This window comes from Zonotrichia albicollis, chromosome 6 (assembly GCF_047830755.1).
Source record: "Zonotrichia albicollis isolate bZonAlb1 chromosome 6, bZonAlb1.hap1, whole genome shotgun sequence".
Classification (NCBI taxonomy): domain Eukaryota; kingdom Metazoa; phylum Chordata; class Aves; order Passeriformes; family Passerellidae; genus Zonotrichia; species Zonotrichia albicollis.
In genome coordinates this window covers 37,422,745-37,442,710 of record NC_133824.1, presented here as the reverse complement: position 1 = coordinate 37,442,710, position 19,966 = coordinate 37,422,745, and the positions used below count along the sequence as shown (strand labels likewise).

The following is a 19,966-nucleotide window of genomic DNA, read 5'->3' as shown; positions in this document are numbered from 1 at the left end:
CAGTATTACCCATGTTCCCAGAAGAAACCAAAGTATTGTGTTGCTTGAAACCTGCGTTAAAAAGCAAAATCAAAAAGCACCTCAAAGTGCTGGGAGGTGAACTTTTGTTTTAGAAATTCTTTCTGTAACTACTACAGACAGCTAATTGGGAAGAAAAATCAGTTTGCAGGGTGCTTTTTCTTGCCTGTGTGGTGTTGACAGAGCACAGACAGGTAAGTGTCAGTCTGCAGCCTGTTAAGGATACCTAATAGGGCTCATAAATTCTTCCAGTGTAAAGCAAAGTAATATTAAACTATCAAAAGTGAGATTTTCATAATGGTGACTGAATGCTGTCCTAATTCAGCTTGTTACTTTGGAGGCCTGGACGTGGTCTGTGTTGGTTTTTTTTGAAGATGGCCTGTTTTCAGATTGAAACTAGCTGAATTCTTTATAGACTTGTGCCAACATAACCGTCATTCTTAATGCTTCTTAGTTTATTTCTGTGCAGGTTGTGCATAAATGACATCAATATAAGGGAATAGTTATGAAGATAGGAAAAAACCTGCTGCAGAAAGCTCTGGTAATGGGAATTTCAGATCTTCCAGATCTGATGTTACTTTATGGGAAATTGCTAATAGTTTTTTTTTTTAAGTCTGGATTTGTGTTAGATTTCAGTGAATTGCAGATGATAAAGGCAGTTTCATTTCAGTGAGAGAAAGTTTCTTCCTTTGATTCCCAAAAGTGGAGGGAAATGTTCAAATTGGTTTAAAAGTAAATAGGTATTTCAGATGACATGCTGCTTTTAATTTTATTTTCAGTGTGTGTTCTGCTGAACTGACACTTTTCTTCCTAGCAAGTTGTTTCTTTCCTCTGTTCATGTGTTATATTTGTTGCAAAACAGTCCTTAGTATTTATGCAGTTGTCAAGCTATTGAATAGAACCTATTAACAATATTAAATTATACAATTTTTTTTTTGTCGTTGTAGGAAGAAATCTGCTTCATCTAATTCAATGCTAATTCAGTCCTGCTAATCTGCTAGTACTGTAGATTGAAAGATTTTTTTGCTGTTGCCAGGATACCCTGTAATGGGCAAGAAGCCTGAGAGAATACAAAACGTTCTGATTTTTTAACTTTTAAAAACTTTTGTGTTTTAACAGGTAAGAAACTATTAAACTTCACATACAGCAGTAGATTTAGCTTCTGCATCTATAAAGCCTTATTCTAAAGCATTCTGAAACCACTTAAATTTTAAGGTTTTCATATCCTTGATGTCCACTAAAATCACCTGATTTTATAGGTTCACATTTATCACTTTCTAAGCTGCAGTTCCTTCTTCAGTTCAGGCTTTGTGGCCATGCCTTCCCTTTTCTTGCAGCTTTTTTCTACTACTTTCTAGCTGGCTGATTCTGACTTTGTCTTTTAACCTACCCTGCTCTTGCACTATCATTTTTCACCCTGCTTTGGGGGAGAAGTCAATCAGGGGTGTTCCAGACACACAGTTGTGGATATTCTGTTTGTTTTACCGTGTTTTGCATTTGTGCCAGGAAGTGTGTCTGCTGCCCAACCTTTTTGAAAGAGTTTCAAAGCAAATGTGTTCATGAACTGACATACAGCAGATATGAGTGATGCTTATAGATTATTATACTGAAGTAATACTGTCTTCTGCAACTGAGTTTTTTGGTACTAAACTTGATGTTTCAGTGCAAAAGTGTCTTCTGGGTAGCTATGCATTGTTGAGCTTGCACTTTATATTTTATGGAATCATGTGCATTTCTTAGTGCAATAATATCTTTATTTTCATTTTGAAGCTAATTGGAAGAATTCGGAATAGGAAAAATCTAACTGAATTCTGTGACCAGTGCATACTTTAAATTTGTAATTGGCAGTTGATGTGAAATGACTAGAAAAAGATGAATCTTCTCTACTTGGGCAGGGGAAATTAGTGTCTTAATTTGTAATTATTGCAGGTAATTAAGATCTTTATTAGCACTTGTGGTTTGAGATAGTGTAGGAATTGATGAGAATATAGTTGTTGCTTGGTATGAAATTGCTCTTGTAAATTCGCTGCAGACTGTAGATATCACCTGATTTTTGTACCTCTGTTGAACAGTTATGACCTCTTCAGTTTTGGGGGATTGGTGTCTTGGAGTAAACTTGAACTAGTTTGGATTTATTTACACACTTCATGTCAAAGCTATAGATTGTTGGGGCATTCAGTCACAAGGGGGGTGTATATGCACATGATATGTGTGTGTATATATATATGATGAATTAGATAAAAAAGGATAGGATGACAGAGTAGTTAGGGTTGGAAGGAACCTCTGGAGATCATCTAGTTCAAGGCTGGGTCACCTAGAGCAGGTGGCACAGGAGCATAATCAGGTGGGGTTTGATTGTCTCCAGACCTCCCTGGGCAGCCTGTTCCAGTGCTCTGACACTCTCAGTGTTGAGAAATTCTTCCTTGTGTGGAGGTGCAATTTCTTGTTATTTAGTTTGTGGCCATTGCTCCCTATCCTGTTGCTGGGCACCGTGGAAAACAGTCCAGCACCATCATCTGGGCACCCAGCTTAGATATTTGTATGCAACAGTGAGATGCCCTCTCAGTCTTTTCTTCTCTGGACTAAAGAGGCCCAGCTCCCACAGTCTCTGCTCATAAGTGATGCTCCAGACCTCAAGTCCATCATTGTGGCCTCTGCTGGACCCCTCTCCAGTAGCTCCTTTTCTTGCTTGAACCCTGGAGACTAAATTGGCCATAGCACTTCTCTCCAGATGTGGCCTCCCTAGGGCTGACTAGAGGGGCAGGATCAGCTCCCCCCACCTGCTGGCCACACTTCCTGATGCACCCTAGGATACCATTGTCCCTCCTGGCCACAAGGGTACACTGCTGACTCATCCACACGTTTTTATAGTTCTCATCTAGATAGGTGTGCAGCTGGGATTGATAAAGAACGGAAAAAGTGATTTCACTTCACTTCTTAACTGTTTTGTAGCAATAGCAGGCTCCTCCTTCTCATATCTGATGGGGGAGTGGAAGTCCCTGCTTAATAACTTGCCTCAGTAGGAGGTGGCACATTATTCAAGAGCATGCTAGGAGATCACTGTCTTCATCCAGTTTTCTGGCATGTTTTTCTCACAGTCAGGGAGAGACTGCCACATGGCATCTCCTGCATTTCTCTCAAGAGGATGTGTAGTAGTTACCAGAGGAGCATACCTGCTGTGGATGAGTGTAGTGTGTGGCAGGAATCCTGTCACAACATCAGGAGGCCACTGTGGCAGCAGTGTATGTGGCCAGCTATGGCTGTCCTGGGGGCTGGGGAGGCTGTGGCCTGAGAGATGTGCTCATGTGGGAGGAGGAGGCTTAGGTAGACTGAGGTTGCCTTTTTGGGGATCACTCCCCTGTTCCTGCTGCTCCTTGGGCACAGGGACTGCCCCAGGCCTCCCCTCTTGTGCCCAAGCTCCAGCCTGCTCTTCATCCTGTGCCTGGGCTCCCCTGCACGGGACAGGGGCAGCAGCCAGGCCAGAGATCCCTGGTACCTCCCACTCTGCATCCCCTGTGCCCAGCAGTGGCTGAGGAGAGGGTGAAGCATCCAGAAATCTTGCTGTAAGGAATGAAGTGCAGCCAGCCTGCACAAATCTCCCAGCCTTCCACGAAGGAATTGTTGGTTGATTTTGTTTCAATTTTAGTATCTCTTCTCTTTTGTTACACTCGTGGACTAGGAAGGAGTGTGCATGGTATTAGAAGTATGTATTAAACTGTTGAGGTAGAGGTGTTTCTGTTTTCTCTTCTGTTTAATTCCTATTAATTTCAAACCATTTATTCATTCCTTTCTCCACAGAGTTTCTTTGAAACTTCACTAGCTTATAATAAAGTAATGAAGTATTTCTTTTCCACTAGGTCTCAGGTTTGTGACGTGAATAGACTGACACTGAAGAATCAGCTGTGTGTTATTTTGTATTCACTTGAAACTTGAATTCTATGTCAAATTGATCTTGCATTTTGTTTAAGAAATGTAGCAACTGTACCATGAAAGTTTATTACTGCTGCTTTTATTTTTTTTGGTGATTGCTGGGTGTAAATGTAAAGTACTGTAATTCAATCCAGGGATTTTGAACACCAGCTTACGTCTTTCTAGCTAATAGTACTCAGTGAACCTCACTGCTCTGATTGAAAAGAAATTTATTCCAAATAGGTTAGGACAGGCAGTTGTAGACAGCAAGTTTACAATGGGTGATGCTTTGCTGAGTACAACAGGCAGTTCAAAAATAGCAACTAGAGTATCTTCTGTCATTTTTGTTCACTGGTTATTCTCCTCAGCTCTGAATTTTTTTCAGAAGTCCATTCATGCTTAGTTTTGTTTTGAACAGATAGTTCACTTTCAGTGTCAAAAGAAGCACTTTAGAAAGGCTGGGACAGTGTCTTGTTACTGTCCGTTGACTGGAGAAATGGACCCCCTGCCCTAAACTGGAATCTCACTGAACATGCCTAGATAGTAACTAGGTGAGGTTAATGTGAAGCTGGCAGAGGGGCATGCTTAGCATTTGAAATAAATTTCTTAATGTGTTTAAAGGTCTTAGAAGATAATCTACCAAAATTATTCATGATAAAACTTAATTTATTATCTTCATTATGACTTTATTCTTCCTTAAACTTACCTACCTATTTGGTTTTTAAGATCAAGGGATTCTTTGCATTGGAAATGCTTTTATCATTAAGAAGTGCAAGACTATCCTAAAATCAAGGACTCCTTTGATGGTTGCTCTCCTTGCATCCAACAATTAGGTTGGCTTTTGCTAGTTGCACAGAAATTATAAATTCTGTTTTGCTGAATTAGGCTGCATCCCTTAAGATGTGTTTCAATTGTGGAAATGTTTGTTGCAAAAGTAACTAATTTTCTTTTCCATCTGTGTACTTGAACTCTACAGTAAGAAAATACAGTAGTGCACAAAGAGAAGTGACAAATTCTGAGGTTTTTTGTAATGCAGTAATTGTTACAACTCTACATGTAGCATTTCTCAGAATTTCACATACTACAGACTCTTCAGCTTGACACTGAAAGTTTCTCTGGCTTGAAAAATGACTGAGCATTGCAGTAAAATCTGTGAAATTCCTGCCTGACACTCTGTGTATATGCCTTTGACATCTATGTAGTTTTCAGGTAAAGAGCCTTCAGCTGGCTACTGAAATCCTTCTGGTTTTTCTTCTGCACTGGTCTAGATGCCCATGTCTGTTTGGAGCTGCCAATACTCAGTTTTATATGGAAATCTGAGATACTCAGTTGGAAGGAATTCAATGTAAAACACCCTTCTCGTGTTTGTTTAACCAAAGTTTGATGCTTAGAAGTTCAACTCAAAGGAACAGCTTACTTTAGTTTTCTTGTTTACTGAAAAGACTTCTGGATGCCTTCAAGACTTGTTGGTCTGTTTTGTAAAAGGTTCAGTTTAGGAGACATTGTCCAAAATTAAACTGTATGCTTCTCTGACTGGAATTCACATCTTACTCTGGCAACTTGAAAACACCAATGTGTCTGCTCAGGAAAGGTGTGTGACAGCTGCTATCGCTTGAAGCTACAGAGAAACTTCGTGATACAACTGTTACCAACTTTTTTTGATGGAAATACCACTTAAGCACTTAACCTCCAAAAAGAACCACTCATTAGTTACTGTTAAAAATACTTGTGTGGTTTTCTTTCCCTGTAACAGAACAGTTAATTTTCCTTCTTGATCTGTAAGGATTATTTCCAAGCATTATTTCTTCCATTTAGCACATAATTAAAGTGAGAATTTAAGTAAACTGTATGCCAGCAGTTGAAAGCAGGCTTTCTTTGTTTTGTTGAACTTTTTCCTTTTCATATTTAAGTCAAGTCTTTATTACATGGAATGCTATTCAACATTTATTCAGAGAAGAATCTGTTAACAATATTAAGAAAACAAAGCAATATTTTTATGGATATTAGATGTTACTCAGAATCTTGAATTGTCATAAGTTGAACATGCTGATCAAGTTCATGTAAACTTTAGTAAGTACTGTTTAATGAACTGAATGTCAGTCTTGCTTACTGGAAGCTTTCAGATATTATAGAAAACTAACGTGTTACAAAAAACAGTCAAATACATACAGCATCTTTACCAACTTGAACACATTTTGTCTTTCCACATGTGAGTTTTTAACATCATCTTCGATTATTTTGCATCTTGCAGTTTCTAATCTTGAGCATGTCTTGTATTTGGAAGTCTTTTCTATCTTGCATTGTCTGAATATCTTTTTCTGCTCTGGCTGAAAGTGACTTAACATTGGGAGTAATACAACTCATTTGATCCATTGAGTTTTTTATGAATTTGCAGGTAGTGAAGTTTTGGAAGGAGCACACTTGTGAGTTTTGGACAGAAGGCCTAATGCCAGCTCTGTTAAAGGCACTGAAATTTGAAAAAGCATGGTGATGATTCAGAATTAGTAGATTTTGGGAGGGAGGGTAGAACAGTAGGCTTTGAGAAAAATAGTAATCACATGTTTTGATTTTAAAACTTCCAATCAAAACTGTGCTAGGCTGATTCTAGATTATTGTCAGTAATAATGCCTGAGAAAATTCTCTTCTCTTCAGGGTTCCTTGACTATCCTTTGGCACAGTTTATGTTGTTTATTTTTCCTTATTTCAAAGGACCTGGGCTCCTGTTGAGAAGTGATGGAATAATCTGTGGCCGGCACCTGAGCTATTGAGGGAGCAGCCCCTAAAGGAGAGAGTGTGTGAAATAACGCAGTAACATGTTTGCAGTAGTACGCCTCTTTTTTTGTTATTGCTCTTTTCCATTGTTGAATTTCTCTTGAAATAACTGACTGAGAAATACACTGAAGCTACTGAAATGAGCGTTAATCACCTCAGAGGTATTCACATCTCAAATTAGCATTGATAGTGGTTACTTATGAGCATGGGACTTTCACTAATTGGGGCAAGGGGAGGGATTTGATTTACTTTCTAGAGGTTTAAAAATCCCAATCAATAAATATCCTTTGGCTTTAATAATGCACTGTTTTCACTTCCTTACGGTAAGTTTGTGTGTAGCTTGCATTACCCACAAGCTAGTGTTTTCCACAACTGTGTAAGTTGATTTAAGCTAATTTGTAAGATCAAGTGTGTTAAACCCTGCTTGAAAGTTTACTAATACTTCTAGTAAAAAATAGGGCTTTTTCTGCTTCCTAATAATTTAATACTTGCATGAGATGTTAGATTAGTACCAATACTGCAGTCGGATAAATCTGTACATTGGCTGATTGGTTTTGTTTGAACCCCATATCTTTATAAACAGAAAGCTGTGTAATCTAGGTCCAGTTACGAATGTTACAACTTCTGGAAAAAGGTCAAGCAGAGTAAAGTGATCAGTATGTAGTGGTTAAAGCAACAATTAAAACCCTCAAAGCAATTAGAACATCTCCATAATGAGTATAACAACCTTTATAGTATTTAGACTGAATACTGAAAATCTTGCTAGTGGAAAGATTGTGCACACAAAAGTTTTGCTAGATCCTTGAGGTTGTTTTTGTTTCCAAACTCCTCAATTACTAAATTTGATACAATGCTGTTCTAAGTAGCTGTAGTGTGCATGCTGAATCAATTCCAACTTGGAAGTAGGTGCTTAAATGCTGTCTCTTAGTTGCAAAATAATTGGGTATTTCTGTTGTATATTTATGGGGTGTTTTCAGTGTATGACAACAGCATAGTTGGATTTTTGCCTTTAAGCTTGCTCCTGTATACAGCCTACAGAAGTTTACAGAAGTGTCCTTGCCAAAATAATACTGTTCACTGAAATTCCCTGCCTTAACTACATGTCCTCACAGCTGATATTGCTAATGCACAGCAGTAACTAATATACTGATTTGATCTTTCACATTTGGAAAATACTTACTAAAGGAGCAAAAGGAGTCTCTTTCTTAAAGCGTGCTGCTCAAAACTACTGCTCTCAGTTGTAAGGAAAGGAAAGTTTTTCTTATTGTGTTCTAGTATCTCTTTTCAGTCCAATTAAAATCTGCATTCTTATAAACCCAGTTAATACTGTGTCAGAGGTCAAATGTCATGTAAAAGCCCTGTTTTCAGGGCTGGAGGGAAATGAAGTGTTTGTATGGAGCTTAATGAGAAGTGAAAGCAAGAATTTAGTGGGTCTGTTGTAGACTGAAATACTCTTTTCTGATAGCACAGTTGTCTCAGTAGCAGCTGTTCAAAAGGTGGCTTAGAGAAACAGAATTAATATAGAGATGCCAAAGCATTTTATAGGAAAAGGTGAAGTTGTTCATTCTTATAGTGCTGTTACAGCCTCTTAGAGTGTTTCAGTGGCTGGGGCCTCTGCCCTTGACATGTTTGTGTAACACACCTTGGCCTTTGATATTCTCCTGTGTCAAGTTTGTGGAGGCAGGGACAATTAGTGTAGTGTTGAAATTAGCTCCTGCACTCTGAATTGTGCTTCCTGCAAGCTAAAATTCTTTGAATTCCTCTACCTTTATAGATGTTTTCTTCAGTGGTGGGATGGTATTTCAGTGCAGCTATTCTCTGTCCATTTCATCTTCACCCAGCTCAATTAATTGCTGAGCTAATAGTTCTGAATCTCTGACTCAATGCATAGATTAAAAACAAGGAATGGGAAAAGCAAATTTCATACCTTTTTCTTTAATGCAAATTGGCATGTTCCTTTCATGTAAGTAAAACCCTGCCTGACTCTTACCTTTGGATGTTAGAATAATGGCTACTGCTGATATACTGCTGTTCTTCTTACCCAGACCAGCATGTTTTGGAAATTTGATCTCCATTCGTCATCGCACATAGATACACTTCTGGAGAGAGAAGATGTAACACTGAAGGAATTGATGGATGAAGAGGATGTTCTACAGGAGTGCAAGGCTCAGAATCGCAAGCTTATAGAGTTTCTGCTGAAGTCAGAATGTCTGGAAGACTTAGTTTCATTTATTATTGAAGAGCCACCTCAAGACATGGATGAAAAAATTCGATATAAGTAGGAAAACTTTTGGGGTTGGGGGAGATTTGGAAGGTGGAAAGAGGACTAAATAAATCTAGTTAATTTGCTAGTGTGAATCCCTGTGTGCTGGTGTATAGTACAGTATTGGTGTGTTTTAGATTAAGTATGTTTTCAAGAGGCTTCACAGAACTTCTAAGTAAATCATTCTAATATATGCATAGTTTTCAAATGGAAGCCTCTTATTCACAAATGCTTCCAAAACCGGTTCATGTCCAAAGGAGTTGCTAAAAAAAACCCTTTTTGGGTAGTATAACTGTGTGGTTAGCTTTGTTTTGTTTACTTGTAAGATGTTTTGAAGATGCCTCTTTGAAGATTTGTGATAATCCTTGGAACAATGTCCTTAGGGTCCCAATACTGATGTTTTCCTTTCCAGAGTATGGCCATGACTTCTTGCTTGCTGAGAAGGTTCATGCTCAAAATCCATCTAGCAATTTGTAGAAAAGCACTTCTACTGCTTTTGGCCTATTTTAGTGTCTGTACAGAAAGGTGCTTTGTTTCTTAAAATAGTGTGTTAAAATAATGTGAAATAAGTTACGCTGTTAGTTGCAGAACTTCACCATTTCTGAAAAACCAAGTCTCCTGTAAATGTTTCTAGTAGAGTTGGAAATTGAAGCAATAATAAGTCAGTACTTGAAGAGATGGATTTAACAATAGATCTTGAAATGAAAGCTTGCTCTTTGCTTTTTCACCTTCCCTACTGGTGTTCTCTTGCTACTGAAGATTGAAGTAGTGCCCTTCTTAAATGAAAACTGGTCTTATAGGCTGAATGTGCAGTTCTATTAGTTTGTGTTAGCTTGCTACTTTAGTGTAGACCAAGGCTGCTTGAAAATTTAGTCAGATGCATTACCAGGTTCTGAATTCAGGGCTGCAGGTATGAGAGTTCCAAAGTATGAGTGATGGATAATTTTTTCTTTTCCCCAGATACCCAAACATATCATGTGAGCTGCTTACATCAGATGTCTCGCAGATTAATGATAGGTTGGGAGAAGAAGAATCCTTACTCCTGAAACTGTACAGCTTCCTCTTAAATGAATCTCCTCTAAACCCTCTACTGGCCAGTTTCTTCAGCAAGGTGTTAAGTATTCTTATCAGCAGAAAACCAGAACAGGTAACTATTTGCAAACTCACCAGTTTTACAAGTGCTCTGATAAAGCTGTGGTACTCAACAATTCTGCTCTAAGATACACAATTGAGGGATAGCAGCAGAGTCAAAAGAGGGCATTCAGGTTCCACCCTAGCTGAATACACCTTTTCATTATGCACGTGATTAAAAAATACACTTGGATGAGTAGGATGTATTTGATTCACATTTGCCTGAGCTATTTATGCAATCAGTGTGTGAGTTCCCACCTTTTGGCTTAGCTCAGTGTTTTACGTGATCATATTTGCATTTATTGCTGTTAAAAGCAAAAGTAAATTACTTGAATCAGTGATAGTGATTCTGACTTGATGTGAAGAATTATTTAGAACAAGGAGAGAAACATTTGGAGTCCCAGAAGTGCTCTTGTACTCAGTGTATGTGGCTCAATACTGCAAACCTCTGCAATGGTGACTCTCAGACCTGAGGTACTGTTTGTATTAAGAGTTTTGTTCTGTTGAGCTTTGCCCATTAAGCAGAGGTGAGACTGATTGATATCAAAAAGAAAACCTGACTCTGCTTTGGATTATAAGTAGATTATGGTCAGCAAGTTGGGTTTGAGAGGAGACATGCTGCATGTAGTATGGATCTGCCCTGTGCCTGGGTTTTGTTTTGTCTTGTCTTGTACTGCAGGCTTTAAGTGGCAGAAGTGTTTAAGAAGTTGTCATCTCTTTTGTCAGTTTGATAGGAGAGTGAAATGAAAAGTGATTGGTGTAATTTATCATGTGAAATATATGAAGCAAATATAAGCTTGCTTTTTCATTTCCAGATTGTAGATTTTCTAAAGAGGAAGCATGATTTTGTAGACCTCATTATTAAGCACATAGGGACCTCTGCTATCATGGACTTGTTGCTCAGGCTACTGACTTGCATAGAACCTCCACAGCCCCGGCAAGAAGTGCTAAATGTGAGTAAAATATCGCAGAACTTTTGTCTGACATATGTGAACTCGAAGCTGGCTTAATTTCTCCTGGCTTTGCTAAGTTTATTTCTTGAATATGCTGAAATTAGATGTGTGGGGTTTCGTTTGTTTGTGTTTTTTGTTTGTTTGTTCTTGGTTTTGGGGTTTTTTTTTGAGCTGCCAATATTTTTCCAGTAAAACCCCACTGCTGCTGGGGACAACTTAGAACCTGGGTGGCTGTTCTGTTCTCCAATCTTTGGTATCTAACTTACATCTGACAGATGCATTTTTTTTAATTGTTTTGTACCTTACCAAACACACTTTGGCATCAAAGTTTGTTGACATTAACCTAAGATTTTTTTTTTCCCTGTGACTGAGAAATGCTGATTTCACTTTTTCTTTTTTCTGTATTACTGTTAGTCCTTATTTAGAAGTATTGACATTATGACTTGTGGCAGATGTCAAAGGCTACTTTCAATTTCATGAGTTTATTTAATTAATTCACTTGGGAAAAATTCTTATTAACCTCCACAAACATTTTTGCAGTGGCTGAATGAGGAGAGAATTATCCAGCGGCTTGTGGAAATCGTACACCCATCTCAAGATGAAGATGTAAGTGCTGCTCTTGCCTTAGACAGAGGCAAGACAGAGTTAGAGAATAAAGTGGGTGTTTATTAAAGGCCTTTCACAGATCCACCTTGGGCAGTGCAGGAGCCTCGCAGAGGCTACACCCAAGGCGGACAGGAGTTTTCTCAGACAGATGTAGTTTGGTCTATTTGCATATCAGAGGTTAATTGTCCAATTATAGCTTCAGGTAATGAAATCACATTGCCCTGATTTGCTTCTCCCCCCAGTTCATTTTTGTTTATACTTTTCAGGCCTGAGACTGTGATGGTGACCCTGCTTCTCAGGCCTGGAAGGATTTTGTCTGACCAAACTGTGAAGAGAGCTTACTAACAGTCTATAAGAAGTTCAGTTATACACTAATGCAGTACAGGATCTGAAAAATAGAAAAGCTAAAGCTTCAGGCATCACTGGCACCTCCCTGGGTCTCTCTGTTCAGCTGTATGACATACTGTTAGAACTTATAGTTTTCTGCTCGCTTTTTTCAGTAAGCTGATTTCTGTATTAAGTGTGGTTATTTGAGGAAGGTTATGTGGTTATGTCCACCTCCCTGCCCCCTTTTTGAGATCCATATCAAAGCCTTAGGCATACTTGAAGTTGTTGGAAGATTCAGCTCTCATGTTTTGCCACCTTAATGTTGGAAATAGATTCTTGCCTCATGCTTCAAGATTTTTTTTTTGTTTTGTTAAGGGTCAATTAGGACATAAAGCTAACTGCCTGAATGTTTTATGGGTAGGAGAGCTCTTGTTAGTGTTGAAATTTTCACCTTTTTAAACTGAAGAATTAGAGTCCAGCATGTTATTATTCTTGTAGTTCAAAGTCTTGTTTTCTGTTTCAGAGGCATTCAAATGCATCACAGTCACTCTGTGAAATTATTCGTCTAAGCAGAGACCAGATGCTACAAGTACAGAACAGTTCAGAACCAGATCCACTGCTTGCAAGTTTAGAGAAGTAAGTTGATTTGAATTTTTGATTTTATTCTCACTTTGTAAGAAACTACTTTTTAACTTTTGACCTTGAAAGCCTTCAGAAATGGCAAGCTCTTTTCAGGTTAATTTTCTTGACTACCTGTCTTTTGTTTGTCTAATGAAAAATAACTTGGAAAGTAAGCAGAGGACACCTGGAGGATTTTCTAGTGGGGAGTGTAGAAGAGAAGTTGTCTCATTAAATTATTTTCTATGCTGCCCAATTGAACGGTATCTTATGTGTGGAGGTCAGCTTGATACCGTGCAGACTAAATATGGGAAACTTCAGCTTTCTTCTTTTGCTTGTTTTGAGTTAATCTAACTCTATGTTTCTGCCAGAAAAGATTCTCCTGTATTTAGTTTTCCCTTTTTTAATGTGGGCAAATGGGAGTTATTTCTGCTAACAACTGTATCCTGAAGTGGTTTCATTTGTTACCAATGCTTTTCTTTTCAGACAAGAAATCATAGAGCAGCTTCTGTCTAATATTTTTCATAAAGAAAAAAATGAATCTGCAATTGTCAGTGCAATCCAAATCCTATTGACCTTACTTGAGACAAGACGACAGACGTAAGTGTTATTATTTCACTTGCTTTATGCCTGCAGTGGCAAATGCCTTCCTTGTGCTTGTGACCAAACCACTTCTGTGACCTGTTGTAGCTGAAGGAGTAAAAATGCAAATCAGGTGGTTGGTTGGCATTACTACACTTTCACCAAATGACTGCTCTTTCTGCAGCTTTTTCTACTGTGAGTACCAATAGACAGATCAGATTAAATACACTTCATTACTTGATTTCTGGATACAGGGAATAGAATAAATAGATGTAGTGCAGTGACTGAATATTGACTTTTCAAAAGTTACTTGTAGTATTATTGCAACTTAATTTGGAGAAAACTGCTGAACAGATCTCTCTGGTACATTCAACTTCCGTTGTTTCAGAGAGACAAATGAAGCTCTTTATCTGCTTCAATAAAACAAATTAAGATGTAATTTTTAATCTCAAAACTATTTTGGGCATTTCAAGCACAATAAACTTAGAAATACCAGGGCTAGTGTTTGAGAAAATCTCTTGTTCAACCAATATGTCACAATTAATTTTTATGTGTGTGTAACCCTAGGTTTTTACATTTTTTACATCTTTGTTATTTTCACATCCTTTCAGAACTGTTACATACCTCAGAGATGTTTTACAACTAGTTTTGTTACTAATTATCAAATTTTGCTTATGTGCATTTTAGATTTGAAGGTCATATAGAGATCTGTCCTCCAGGCATGAGCAATTCCACATATTCTGTCAACAAAAGTGTTTTAGAAGCCATAAAAGCACGACTTTCATCCTTCCATGAGCTCCTACTTGAGCCTCCAAAAGTAAGTGAAATCTTGTGTTAACAAATTAATTGAAGCAGAACTTAACCATGTGTCTGTTTTAGGCAGATTATAATAAACAAAACCCAGTCTGACAACTTTCAGGCAAGCACCCAGGCTACTTCCTAGCCTGTTGTGAGCTTTGGCTCAGGCCAGCAGTAATAACGAACAGCAATGCTTTGTGCTTTTCCAGCACAAACTTGGTTTAATTAGCAAAATAACCTTGGAGCAGGGTTTCTTCCTAAAAGCAACAAAAAGAGATTTGCTGTATATTTTGTACTTGAAAATCCAGTCCGGATAGGAAATATGGACTATAGATGCTGCAGTTGTTTGGAGCTTTGGAATGGCCCACATTATAGGCTCATGCAATTCTCTTGACTTTACCAGGACCCAAGTAGATGAGATCCATGTCATATCTCTGCACCCTAGGCATGTTAAATTCCTTGGGCTTTGTTACTGATTTAAGCAATTTAACTCTGTCATGCACTTGCCAAAGACAAAAAGAATGTATAAATACGGGGTTTACCTGTGATCCGTTTGTATTTTCTGCTTACATTTTCACTAGCAGAATTTCAGTTGGAGCACTGCACCCTGAGCTGGGTGATGCAGATTTTAACAGAGAACTGAACGTGAAATTGTTTTTAAATATATGAAGGTAGGGTTGCTGAGGCATTATAATGTATTTATACTGTCCACCTAGCTGTTCTGTGTACATTGTAGTAATGCAGAATTTAGCTAGACTGAGTGAGAATTATTTCTGGGGAACTATCTTGTCATTCCTGTCAAGGTTGAGTGGACTTTGTCTACTTTGAGATCCTGTCTGGAGTTAGCAATCACTTTTTTACCAAGTTGTAGCTTTCATGTGACTGGTTTTAGTGTTTCCTGTCTGTGGAATTAAAATAAGCTACAGTATTTGGAATTAAAAATAGGGGATTTTTGCAGGATGAAGGTAAGACAGTTGCTTAAGGACTAAATGTATCTATTTTTAAGCACTACCCAGCTATTGTATGTAGAAATGATAAGCTGAATTTTTAGAAGGTCTTTTAAGGGATTTATGTATTAAACTTTTTTTTTCAGAAAAGTGTCATGAAGACAACCTGGGGTGTACTGGATCCACCTGTAGGAAACACACGTTTAAATGTGATTAGATTAATATCTAGCCTTTTACAGACAAATACAAGCAGTGTGAATCAGGAGCTTATAGAACTTAACAGCATAGGAGTCATACTGGTAAGAACTTTATGCTGTCTTCATTTTTATGGATTGCTGTTAAGATCTTGTCTGCTTTTTCTGACTCTGCAGATAATTTTCCAGCCTAACTTTTCAGCACCGTTGTATTGTGATGTCTATTGCTTGGTTTAAGAACTTTTAATACTGGATTTTACTGTTAATCTGTCTGAATCAGGTGTGTCCTTCTGACCACTTTAATGATTCTTACTTGCTGCACCTTCATAAATACATGAAGCGTTTTTCTTAATAAGCTTATTTTCAACTGGATGTTCTTGAGTTTTCAGCCATGTTCAAGGCTTCATTTCTATTTTCATTTTTTCCCTAAGTTGTTCCCTAAAGGCCCCTTTTTCTCACTTAATATATATTATGAAATGGTATCTCAGCAGTGTCCTGTAAAGGAACAGTTATGCTTGGTAGCTTGTACTCCTTCAGACTTCAAAGCAAGATGGTGTACAGCAAACTCAGTTACCTAACTCATTGCTCTTTGCTGATGTAAACATGTACTTTGAGTACTTCCTACCTCATACTTCCACTGTAGCAGATGTATTCTTTGTGTTTCAGTTCACCCAAGAAATCCAAATGTTGGTTGATTAAAAAATAACTTGAAATAGCGTAGAACTTAAGCTAGTTACTGAATAACAGTATGTTAGCTTCTCAGTTGGCAGTTGCAAGCCTAAAGTGTAAATACCTTCTCTTCCCTGCTTTTAGTCCAAAACCCCTTTTTCCTGTGACTGATTATTATAGTGTGATTCAAATGTTTCCATCTCAAATTTTCTTCACAGTTGGATTTGCAGACAGGTACTAACTTTTATACAAATAGTTGACTTCACTGTAGCTGCAGTTTTTCCTAGATCCATTGTCTAAGAAAGCATACACACTATGAATGCTTGCATGTTCTTGTAAATAGATTATTTTGTGAACTATATTCAGTGAGGTTTGAACACTTTCCTGTTGCAGGTTTTACAAAAGGAAAAAGGTAATTGTAGCCATGGAAACCTCAGTGCTTCATGCTGTTTGCTGGAACAGCACATGTTTCACTGGGCAGGCTTGACTTAAGAAAAGTTATGGGTGAATGTCATTAGGACTGAAGAGAGATTGAAGACCTTTAGCTGTACTTTGAATGAGACTAAAATTGTTCAATACTGTTCCAATCACTGCACATATTTCCATAACTCACTACATTTTACCAGTGACACCAATCATTTGAATTTTGCAGTGAGTAGCCAAAATAGCTGGGCTTGACAAAAATCTTACTTGTGTTTAAGAGAAAAAAATGTAGAGAAACAGGAACTTGATTAAATTGATGCTGTTTATTACATTTCAGCCTTAGTATTTGTCTTGTACTTTGCCAATAATCTTAAACTGTTTCTAGATTATCTGAGATGGTGGATGATGGGTTTGAAACAGGTAGATACAATTTCATAAAGAATCTGTCTGCAGTGTGGAGCACATTTATAAAAGGGTATTATACATACTAGGAAGTTAAGTGAACTCAAAAAAGTCAAGGACTTCTAAGGTCATAAAGAACATTTCTGGGCTGCAGCTGGGAGAAGGAATGTAAGTAGGGAGCATTATTTCTCCCTGTCTTCATAGTCTGAAAGTGCATTACTTGTGACCCCTGCAATAAATTCAGTTAGTTGCATTCTTGTTCTGATCCAGTGTAGTACTCCTTGCATTCAGAAAATGGCAAGCACAGAAGTTACTGGTTTTGTGAGTCATAACCTTTTTCTTGTACAATAATACGTAGTGTAAAATGTAAAAGATTTCTTCCAGTGTAGACATTGAAGTGATTAGATAGGTGAGACTGTTGGTTATGTTTAATGGAAAGGTCTTGGTTTGTGTAAACCTTGGTGAATTTGTTTTTCAGGACATGTTTTTTAAGTATACGTGGAATAACTTTTTGCATACTCAAGTAGAAATCTGTATTGCATTGATTCTTGCGAGTCCTCTTGAAAACACGGAAAATGCCACAATTACAGATCAGGATTCCAGTGGGGACAATCTCTTACTGAAGCATGTAAGTTGTGTTTTACAAGTCTCCTGAATTTTCCTGTTTTCATGCAATTAATTTTACATAAAATGCACCACCCCTTTCTACTTATTGTATAGAATGAAAAAAAGTCTTTCTGGTTTTACTTAAAATGTTAGTTCAGGGTGTTAAATCTGAAACTGCCCATAGAGAAGGTTTTTTTTTTGCTGCAAAGTGAGCATGGTGAAGAGCTGGAAGTATTCATTTTCTCTGAAGTTCCTCCTATTTTAAGGCTTAAAATCGCTATTTCAGTAGCTTTATACTACTACCACAACTCAGCACATAGAAAGAGGTGTAGAATTAATATAGGTTTAGCTTTTAGATTTCAGGCTAAGATCTGACTGCTGGAGTTTCAACCCTTTAATGAAAGTATGTATCCTGAACGTGAAATTAATAGTCTTGCAGACTTTAGTATCAACTGTAAAATGTATAAATAGTGTTACATTTTGCTGCTGCTAAGCATATTTTGCTTTTTTGACAGCTCTTCCTTAAGTGCCAATTAATAGAAAGAATACTTGAAGCATGGGAGATGAATGAGAAGAAACAGTGAGTAATTAGTTCCCTCGTTTCCTGCAATTGTCTAAATAAGACTTGAGTTGTGAAATGAACTTATAACCAATTCAGAAGTGATCTATCCAGTTCTAAAATCACTTGTATGTTAATGTTTGAGTTAAAGCTTTCTCTTGTACTTTTTGGTAGCATTCTAATTCTTTTTCCTGTGGCCATTTGGGAGCACAAGAGTTGTCATTTTTGCCATGTATAAGATATTGCTATGATCTTTAAAGTTTACCCATGTTCAAGTAAAAAAATAAACATACTGTAAGTTTTGAGGGGACAGGAGATACTTACCCCTCAGTAAGCAGTTGGGAATTACTTGTGAACACATCAAAGCATATCACATACTGGGGAGCATCAGACTCCTAAATAGTAAAAGTGAATTCCTCAGCAATAGAATACCTTCTAAAATTAGGTATTTGAAAGAATGTAAGCTTCAAGTAACTAATATAGTATATTAGAAACTTTTTGTAGCAGGAAAAAAATTCCTCAGTTGTCACTTTATGTGGTAAAATGTTCTCATGAAGACCAAATAATTTTAGCTCTAGAGGGTACTGAACAGTAAATGTTAGTTCTGACCTGTCAAAATATTGAATTGACTGGCTGGGGTAGGTGCTGCTAGTTTGATGGAATTCCACTCATGAAAACATTCATATCTGAAGTGAATCAGATAGTAAATATATGGCTAATGTAACTGACCTAGAAATAAGGATGATGAAGAGGGGGATAATAGAAAAATGTGCTAAATTGAACTGTAGAAAACATGCTCTCCTGAATGTCTTCCATTTTATATCAATTCTCCTGAGGTTATAGAGAATTGCCAACTTCCCTGGCAGTTAGATTCTCGTAGGAGAGAAATATGAAAAGTTTTCTCTGTAATTCCCACCTAAAACTTAAGTTTTACTTGGATAAGACTGTTCTTGATCCAGTGCTTACCATGTGAATGATTTAATTAAACATTTCGTCTCATGTTTGGGAATATTAATGAAGAAAATAGTGTTTCAAAGCTTAGGTAGTGCTTTTATCTGGAAACAAACTTACAATGAATTCACTCCTTTATCCAATTTTGTAGAGTTGTGCCTCCAGCTGTAAAAGATAAAGCTTTAAGGCTAAGCTACTTTTAGCTTAGCTGTTTCAGGAAATGGGTATTTTTTTAGTCCATTTGTATTCTGTCACTTAATGTTATTTCAGGCAGCTCTAGAAGCTTAAGGGTGGCTGCTTTCTGCTGGTAAAAATCTGACATAGTAAAAGTGGTTTGGTTTGCTGGGAATAATAAGCATTTGCTAACAAAAGATACAGTTGTATTCCAGACTTTCTGGCTAGGCAATGTCAAGTCAGTCTAGTTTGTCAAATAGAAGTGCTCTGTGTAATATCCTGTGTTAGAAACTGTAACCTTTGCTGTTATCATGTGCTGCTTATTTTGAATGTGCTTGTTACCTAAGCAAGCTGTAAACACTATGGTAGTTTATTCGTGATTGCATAGACATAACATAATTTCAGTTACCTCATATGTTAGATGATGATAGTGGAAAATAAAATCATGTGATCTGTGTTTGCATAACATAAGGTATTTCATGAGCTGCTATCACTTTACAAAGATTTCAGTCATGGGACGTTTGTCTAGCTGGGTGAGGGGGTCTTTCTTGGTTCTTGTTTAAAACACAAAACCATAAATTGATGCAGCAAAAGTTTGATTGGCTTGCAGCCAAATGCTAGAGAATCTGTTCAAGCTGGATCTCTCATGATTGCTATTTGGTCAGATTTAGAATGGTTCCAACTGGCAGTAGGTGTTCAGAGCACTACTCTAACATCTGGTAATTCCTGTTTGTGCAGAGCAGTTCTGTGCAAAATATTTAAATGGCTTTGTAATTTTAGCTTCGGTAGGCATGTAAATGTTGTTCCTAAATTTCAGGAAAGCAATGACCCTAACTTGAATGGGTATGCTAAGAAGCCCTGAAATAGTAAAGCATACTTAAGAATGCTTTTTCCCTTTTGATCATGGACTGAAAGCTCTGAGGGAATATTTGGTGGTTTGGAGTTTTGCAAAATACTCTCAGCAAAAAGAATTTCCTAAAAATTCTGAATCAGTTGCTAATTCTGTCATTATTTTGCTAATGCACTTTGATTATTTTGTGTACATTTTGCTTTCTACACACACA

At 37.4% G+C, this 19,966-nt stretch overlaps 1 protein-coding gene across 7 annotated transcripts in view; it reads left to right on the top strand.

Annotated features, from left to right (window-relative positions):
• Positions 1 to 19,966, top strand: part of PPP6R3 (protein phosphatase 6 regulatory subunit 3) — a 50,636-nt gene that overhangs the window by 12,761 nt on the left and 17,909 nt on the right. For 5 of the 7 annotated variants that reach the window (XR_012580844.1, XM_074543239.1, XM_074543237.1 and 2 more), the window contains exons 2-13: positions 966 to 1,137; positions 6,637 to 6,752; positions 8,745 to 8,977; positions 9,923 to 10,109; positions 10,909 to 11,046; positions 11,587 to 11,652; positions 12,503 to 12,615; positions 13,084 to 13,197; positions 13,867 to 13,996; positions 15,071 to 15,223; positions 17,091 to 17,240; positions 17,734 to 17,798. Coding sequence is in view for 6 of the 7 variants with exons in the window: in XM_074543239.1 (XP_074399340.1) it covers positions 6,741 to 6,752; positions 8,745 to 8,977; positions 9,923 to 10,109; positions 10,909 to 11,046; positions 11,587 to 11,652; positions 12,503 to 12,615; positions 13,084 to 13,197; positions 13,867 to 13,996; positions 15,071 to 15,223; positions 17,091 to 17,240; positions 17,734 to 17,798 (1,361 nt within the window). In the remaining variant the exon portion in view is untranslated. The remainder of the gene's footprint in view (positions 1 to 965; positions 1,138 to 6,636; positions 6,753 to 8,744; positions 8,978 to 9,922; positions 10,110 to 10,908; positions 11,047 to 11,586; positions 11,653 to 12,502; positions 12,616 to 13,083; positions 13,198 to 13,866; positions 13,997 to 15,070; positions 15,224 to 17,090; positions 17,241 to 17,733; positions 17,799 to 19,966) is intronic. The other 2 variants (XM_014270271.3, XM_005491623.3) reach the window with 2 other exon arrangements.